The sequence below is a fragment of the Otolemur garnettii genome, unplaced genomic scaffold (genome assembly GCF_000181295.1).
Source record: "Otolemur garnettii isolate 467f Iridium unplaced genomic scaffold, OtoGar3 scaffold00080, whole genome shotgun sequence".
NCBI lineage: Eukaryota > Metazoa > Chordata > Mammalia > Primates > Galagidae > Otolemur > Otolemur garnettii.
Window position 1 is genome coordinate 8,922,276 of NW_003852475.1, and position 8,667 is coordinate 8,930,942.

The window sequence follows — 8,667 nt, forward strand, 5'->3', positions numbered from 1 at the left end:
GGGTGTGACACATCTTTGGGGCAAGACACAATTATAAGAAGGACTTTACCTAACAAATGCAACAGTGTAACCTGATTTCTTGTACCCTCAATGAATCCCCAACAATAAAAAAGAAAAATAAAAAGTAAAATGTTTTTTATAATCATATACAATAACTACCTTATTCTCACATAAAATAATTCAGTAATGTCACTCTAACACAGACACATACCCACACATATAAATAGTATGTGGCTGGTGGCAACATAAATTAGTATACTAATTTTGGAGGACAACTTGGCAGCACGTACAAAGTGCCATAAAAATTGTTTATTTGATCCAGTAATTTCCATCATTGATATTTACTCCAGTAACTGTAAACTAAAAATAAAATGTGCAAATACATTCATTATGACAACCTTCAGGAAAAATCCTAACTATAAACTAACAACTGTCTGTGTGTGTGTGTGTGTGTGTATATATATATATACAATAAAAACAGCTATATGGGAATGTATTATAAATTTTATGTTAATTTTAATAAATTAGAAAACAAAATTGTGCATATGCTTTAAAATGACAGTACATATGCAATGCCTAAAATTTGATTAAGAATACCAAAGAAACCACTTACCACAAATGCTGTCACTTTCATCTAATCCATCTCCACAATCATCCTCTCCATCACAAATCCAGTGTCTAGAAATACATTTTTGTGCAGAGCAAGCAAATTGGTTCCAAGAGCAAGAAGAATCTAGAAAATAAATAAGAATGTTTTAGGTACAAAAGGAAAAATAAATTGAGTGAGATGATCACCTGTCTCATTTGAGGAAATGAGGAAGTCCTTTGCTACAATCAACCACTCTATGAGAATAGAAGCCAAATTCCTCTATGTTATAATTCTATAAAATTTTGACACCTGCTATTTTTTCCACATGGTTCTTATTGGGGCTTGCCTTAGAGCTAGTCATAATTCTGATCAGTCCAATCTGTCATTTAAAAAAATGTGTTGGACACTGATTTAAAATAAAAATTCTAAGTGTGGTCTAGTCACCTTTTTTTAATTTTAATCTAAAATTAACAATTAAATTAATCAAATTAATAGAGGAAAAAAACAATATCCTAAGCAGAGTAACAAAATGGTGGAATGACTGGTAATTTTCTTTATTTTTTAAAGTGAGGTTACCAAGGAGGTTTTAGTTTAATGACAAGGCAACAGTTTGGCCCCCCACATACCTACATGTTGATATTTTTGCGTCCCTTCTTTATAAACACTTGAGTTTGTTATACACGAGTAATAGCACCAAAATTAAGTTGGTTGATTTTGTGCGAGAATAATAGCATACTCCCTTTATTTCAAGCACAAAATTTGTTATTGTCTCCTCTTCCTCCAGACGTGGCTTTCCACCCAACATATTTATCACCAGAAAACATCAAATAAATAAATAACACCCCCCCCAAATGTAGGTGCTCAAAATATAAATTATTCTAAAGATAACAATTTTGGTTTTAATCCTATAAATGCTTTAAAAACTTTAAATTTAAAAAAACAATATTTAACTCAAATACTCAAAAGAGAAATTTAGAAAACTGTAGTCTGGGAAAAATAAAATTAAGGAAGATGCAATCATGTAATGCCTCACTGTTCAGAAATTATGCATCCAAGTAAACTACTTTTGAAGTTCTCTGTTAGTCTTGTTCAGAATCTGGCTGTAATGTAAAGATATATAGCATCTTAATCAAACAAAATGCACTTTCACATTTCATGATGACATTTACTTTTAGGAGAGTTTGACATTTCATAGACGATCCATCTTTAATCTTTTTCTATTCTCTCTATTCACCACAGTGTATGTTATTTGTGTTAACAGAAAATAGTAAATATATGCTTTGTTTTCCTACAGGAAATTTCTTTGGCCTACAAATCACAAAATCCACAAATTTTATAAACTAAATTTTAAAATGCTTTCTTAATTTGACAATGAAATGTGAAATACAAAATTCACACAAAGAAATTGGGAGTTAGAGGGTGAAAAACAAGGGTTTGAAGAGGTAAGAGCTTATTATTTCAAACTATGCATATGAATTAATAGAATATTTTAGAATAAACATATTCAGTTAATCCTCCATATCCACAGCTTCTGAATCTATAGATTCAACAAACACAAATCAAAATTATTAAAAAAAATAAAACAATACAAATAACATAGTACAATAGTCATTTATGTCATATTAGGTATAATAAACAATTGAGAGACACATTGAAGTACAAAGAAGAGTATGATAATATCAAGCCATTTTATACAAGGGACTTGAGCATCCATGGATTCTGGTACCCACAGGGAATTCTAAAATTCCTCCCCTGCACAGGCAATGAGGGACTACTGCACCTGTCAATAACAGGTAGGGGAAGTCTAACATGCCATGTTTATCAAATCTTTGGGCTTCACAGCAGAAAGTAAATATATTTATAAGTTAGTAAATCAAGAAATGAAAGTATATCATTTAGATGAATGGAGGTAACAACTCAAAATATACAGAAAAGAATAAAAGTCTAGGAATGTTATTCATCATTATAAGATCTTCAGTTTTATTTCATTTTTTACTATTTTTATTATATGATAAAAATAAATACTGATGTGAAAATCAAATAGTAATATTTTTATAAGATCCCCATGTAAGAAAATATCAGCATATAAATGATAATATAGCTTATAAAACTACACCAAAATATAATGTCTCACCACAGTGGAATTCATCAAGTCCATCCTCACAATCTTTCTGACCATCGCATATCCAGGTATTCAAAATGCATCTTCCACTAGGACAACCAAAATAATTTTCTTCACATTTGTGTTTGTTTTGAACTGTGACAAAACATGAAATGTAGTGTCAAAAATTTAAATTAACCTTAGACTTTGACAATACAGGTAGATAAAGCACTAGTACTCCTTAAACTAGAAGAGATAAATAACAAGCAAACAAGTAGAAAACCAGTGATATTCCCCTGAAGATGTCAAGGTTGTGAAAACAAAAGAAAGACTAAGAAACTATCACAGAGCAGAGGAGATGCAAGAGACATGATAATCAACTTAAATTCAGGCTTAGGTCCTAAAACAGAAAGAGGATACTAATGAAAAAATTGGTTAAATAACAATAGTGTGACAGTTAATAAAAATAAAGCAAAATATCTGAAAAGTCATTAAGTGAGCCTAACACCAAAGAATCATATTTGGGTGAAAAATATTATGAGTTTCATATTCATAAAAGAAACTAAATAACAAAATCAAAAGATTGGTAGATCTTTGCTGAAAAAGTGTAGATTTGGTGTTCAGGATTTAAATAATTATTCCCTAGTCTAAAGAAGGTTACAGTAGAATCTTAGCCAGGTGGGTCATTTATGCCTGTAATCCTAGCACTGTGGGAAGCTGAGGCAGTGGACTGCTTGAGCTCAGGAGAGACCAGCCTAGATAAGACCAAGACTCTCCCTCTACTAAAAATGGAAAAACTAGACAGGTACTGGGGTAGGCGCCTGTAGTCCCAGCTACTGGGGAGGCTGAGACAAGAGGATCATTTGAGCTTGGGCTCAATTTGAATTGGGGGTTTCTGTGAGCTATGATGCCATGTACTCTACCCAGAGTGAAAGAGTGATACTTGTCTCAAAAAAACAATTAAAAAATAAATAAAGTTACAATAGAATCTCTAAAATTATTATACCTTGCAGAAATATCAAAAGAATAAAAAAGGTAAAATTATTTGCTATATTATATGTATTTTAATTATGAACTATTATTATTATTATTATTATAACCTCTAAGAATGTGTAGAAAATACTGTATTTTTTCTTGACCAGATGGAATCTCCTTGCACCTTCAGGCTAACATTGTTTCACACTTACTGGCTCATACCTAATCAGGAAGAAAGCCCTATATATGACAAACACACCGTAATGGTCTGTTATTAATATTTTCAGATAATACAAATGTCAATTTTGCAAGTCTAATTAAAGGTGAAAATACATTTTTTTTAGTAAATTCATCATTAAGCCAAAAACTATTATTTTTTTAAATCTTAGACAAAGTCTTGCTCTGTCATTTAGGCTGGAATATACTGGCTCAATGATAGCTGATTTCAGCCTCAAACTCCTGGGCTTGAGCAATCCTTCTACTTTCCAAGTAACTGGGACTATAGGTGAGTGCCACCACACACTGCTAATTTATTTATTTATTTATTTATTTATTTATTTATTTATTTTATGTAGTGACTGGGTATTACTATGCTGCCCAATCTAGTCTTGAACTCCCGGCCTCAAGTAATCTTACCACCTGATGTCCCAAAGTGCCAGAATGATAGGTGTGTGTCATCATGTCAACCTAGACATAAACATTTTAAGTATGTTTCATGTCTTAGTTTTTTCTTAGCCTTTTGCATAAGTATCAAATACTTACCCTGACCCATATCTGTTTTCCTACTTATCAGTTCAACTATTTCAAAATCCTTAGTGTTCCTTTTCTCCTAACCAAATATAAAAACCACAATTCTCCAGTAATGGCAAAGTTAAATTTCAAAATAATTTGTTAATATTAGAAAATTATAAAATCACCAAAAGGAAAATAATGAATAAAGGAAAATAATGGTTTAATGAATATATGTTGTATGCCACCTTAAAGATAATTCCAAAATTTAACTACAGCCATAATGTGGTAAAGAATGTGCTCTTGCAAAAGAATATGGGACTCAGAATCTTGACACTCAGTTTCCATAAGTTTAGAAGTACTTTATATAATTAAAATTACAGTAAATCATTTTATAAAATGTGAAAGAATTGCAGTGTCATGGGCATCTGGAGAAGTTCTCCACTTTCTCTGAGGATGCAGCTAGGTTTTTCAACACAGAAGGAAAAAATGACATCACATAATGTTACATACTGTTGAGCATAAAGAAATGGGATCTACTCCTGCCAAATTTAGTGATAGATTATGAACAATTATAAGTTTTACTTAGTATATTTGTGTATATATGTGTACAAAAAAGGTATGCAAAGTATCTATGAATATAACATCTTAAAATATTTCAGAAAGTTTCTGTGTATCAACTAAATGTGAAAGAAATGAGTGTAGCAGTAGGGCAGAGAGAGGTAAACAGTAGTGTAAGAACAACTTTAATAGTATCCTGTATGTCATATCTACTCCCAGTTAGACATAGTTATCACTTTTCTTTTCTGATTTTTTTTTTTTAATTTCAGCATCCTCAAAATGACCTTTGCTGGAAAGTCATTACCTTTTCTTATAAGACCACAGATGGCACTTTTCAGAGCTTATGTTGGTGAAGATGGTTAATGGATATAAATTTATCTGTTGAACCTCGATCCAATAATGGTAATATAACTATTACTCAAACTATTACGCAAAAAATTGAGTAAAGTGCATTAAACAGGCTAACACATAAACACCAGCCTCATAGTAACACTGAGAAAAGCTTATAGTCTCTCCCTTTTTAGTCTACAAAGTTATTTCTAGGTGTGTAATAATTCTGTTGAAGCTTTATAAATTACATATTTTAAATATTAATGAACAATTTTAAAAGGAGTAATGATGAACTGAACATAAAAAAGAAAAGTGGTCCAAATTTAGGGCAGCGCTTTTTTAGTATAATAATATAATTCATTAAAAAAAAAAAAAGATCAAGTAACAAGCATAAAACAGGTCATTACTTTCTAGTTTGTATCATTTGTATTTTAATATCATTCATTGAATGGTAAGAATAAAAATTTTAAAAACTTATATGCAGCTAACTAGCCTATAAATCTTTAAGGAAAAGGCTGGTGTTTTTTGTTGTTGTTATCATTGTTGTTGTTGTTTCTTTAATTACCTGGACACTTCAATTCATCTGAATAGTCTCCACAGTCATTAGACCCATCGCATATCCAAGTTGGCAGAACACACAGTGAGGTAGAATTACATCTTATGAACCCTGCAGTTTTCACTCCAAGTTTATAAAAATGTGTGCAGTCTGTATTATCTAGAAACAGGTGAATAGAAAAATGAAAAATACCTCATTTGCAAAGATTATGAGCCTTCTATGTAGGTCATAGAGACAAGAAAAGTTAACTTCATTTGAAGAAGTAAATATACAATTTTCCTACACACCAGGGGTTAATTACATATTAGTTCTGGATAAGGTTCAGTAAGAAGTTGGACAGTGTTCAATGCAATGCCCAGGTATCCATGGATGAACAGACAAAAGGTAGTGGAATATCTTACTGCAGTTCTTTTCATCAGAAGCATCTGCACAATCTATGTTCTGGTTGCATCTTGCTGATCTTGGAATGCAAGTCCCATCTGCGCAGCGGAACTCAACCGTGGCACAGGTTGAGACTAGAAAAACAGATAAATAAATGGATATATGGGACAGAAAGTGACTCCTTGCTTTTATATTTGATTGTTTTAATTAATTCATATGATTTTGTTTTGTTTTGCTTTTTTTAATTCCAGGATTTCAATCTTGACTCCTGGCCTCCACTTACAAGCCTCTTATGCCTCTTACTTGTCTTCCCTGTCACACTATTCTTCCCTCTGCTGTGATATTTACCATACTGCATTGCAACTGCCTGTTCGTGTACCTAAAGACCCACAAAATGTAAGCTTCACAAAAGCAGAGATTGTGCCTTGTTCACCATGGTAATACCACTCATGGTAACACCGAGTCAAAACACATCCTAACCTCAATAGTACAAATATATGACATCAAGAAAATTGCTGAGTGAATGCTTACTGGGAAATTCCAATCTGGTTGCCAAGAGGAAGTGGAGCATCCCCTGCTATAAGAGGGAAAGAAAGAGACAGGGAGAGATAGGAAGAAGAAGAACAATAGAGCTTTCGCTTTGTTTCTCAGAGGGAACAGCTGAACACTGCTAGAAAGCTGTTCATCCTATGTCATCCTCCTCAACATGGCCATAGCCTTAACATTTGGCAAGGGAAATAGGGATGCCTCATTCCAAGGAACATGTAAATGTAGCATCTTACTATCATGAAAGTATAGCTTTCCAATTCCCTTTCTGTTTAGAATAAAATCAACATGAAACTGTTACCATATACAAATTGTATAAAACATCTTACTGTTAATCATATACTCCTTTCTAAGTTGCTTATCCATCATAACCAAGTAATTAATTCTAGTAATATGTTCTAAACAGGTGCATGTTATGCTATGTATGTTAGTTTAATTTAGGTGAGATTTTTTACTCCAAGTTCAAATTCCCAGAGGTTGATTACATTACTATACAACCTGAAGGGCTCTTTGATTATGCCACATTTACTAGTGTTGACATTTTAAAGGACCTATTTAATTGTAAATAGGAATTATATCAATAGTAAATGGTTAAAACCCTATCTTAAAATATGCAAATTTTACTCAAGGGTGTGTATGTCATTTGTATTTCATAATGTACTGCTCTTATTATATTTAATTATATCTTGAATTGCATACTTATTTGTGTTTAAATGATGATTAGAATAAATGTTTTATTTACAATTTGCAATTATAATTGCTTCACTATTTTTTCATTAAAAATAACATCTTAACATGTGAAACAGATAATGCTATTATGCGTGCAGATAAATGTATTCCAAAACAAAACAAAATAGATTTTTTCTTTTATGTCTATAAGCGCTAATCTCTTCCATGTTTCTTTTTATTATATTTAACATTCATTTTTAATGTAAATACTAAATGTAGTATATATCAAAGAAAATAATCTTGTCAATCATTTCCGTTTTGTTTTCAACTTCACTGTCTATCAACAGTCTCTATTAACTTTGTTCCAAAAGACTGCTTGTAATCTCTTTATTTAGAAGACAGTATGCTTTTCTCCTGAAACAACATTTTAGTTAGTTGTGATACTTCTACACAAGTCTATAAAGGTTTATCTCACATGCACTTGAAGTTCTATCTTGTGGTATACTTTAACTTAGGAGTTTAGGATACCAGGAGGATCCCAATGGAGATAATCACAACGCATTCACTTTCACCATCTCCCTCAAGCACCTACAGAGAATCCTCTGACCAGAGTCCTCCTGAATAAGTACAAGTGACGGAAAAAGTGAAAAGGCAAATATGACTCCACAAACATGGGGGATGGAGTTTCAGACTGTTAAGAAAACCAGATATTGAAGGATTTCACAGTAATGGGGTTTCAAAAAAGGTTTCAAAAACCTCCCTGGTGGTCTAGCAGGGGTCCTCAAACTTTTTAAATAGGGGGCCAGTTCACTGTCCCTTAGACCACTGGAGGGCCGGACTGTGGGCCTGAGAAGAGTCGGCTGCTAAGCAGGTCAGGCAGCAGCGGCAAAAACACCCAGAGGGCTGGATAAATGTTCTCGGTGGGCCGCATGCGGGCCCATGGGCCGTAGTTTGAGGATTCCTCTAGAGCTTAGGAATTAGTACTATATCTTTCTTTTAAAAATAGCATTCAGAAGGGCAGTGCCTGTGGCTCAGTGGGTAGGGCGCCGGCCCCATATACCGAGGGTGGCGGGTTTGAACCAGGCTCCGGCCAAAATAGCCAGGCGTTGTGGCGGGCGCCTGTAGTCCCAGCTACTTGTGAGCCTGAGGCAAGAGAATAGCCTCAGCCCAGGAGTTGGAGGTTGCTGTGAGCTGTGTGATGCCATGGGGCGACAAAATGAGACTCTGTCT

The 8,667-nt window shown here is 33.3% G+C and overlaps 1 protein-coding gene across 1 annotated transcript in view; it reads right to left on the minus strand.

The window, feature by feature from the left end:
* Window positions 1-8,667, minus strand: part of LRP1B (LDL receptor related protein 1B) — a 320,398-nt gene that overhangs the window by 291,580 nt on the left and 20,151 nt on the right. The window contains exons 6-9 of the mRNA XM_003794393.2: window positions 6,243-6,356; window positions 5,851-6,000; window positions 2,724-2,846; window positions 614-733 (exon numbers count right to left, since the gene is read on the minus strand). Coding sequence (XP_003794441.1) covers window positions 614-733; window positions 2,724-2,846; window positions 5,851-6,000; window positions 6,243-6,356 — 507 coding nt within the window. The remainder of the gene's footprint in view (window positions 1-613; window positions 734-2,723; window positions 2,847-5,850; window positions 6,001-6,242; window positions 6,357-8,667) is intronic.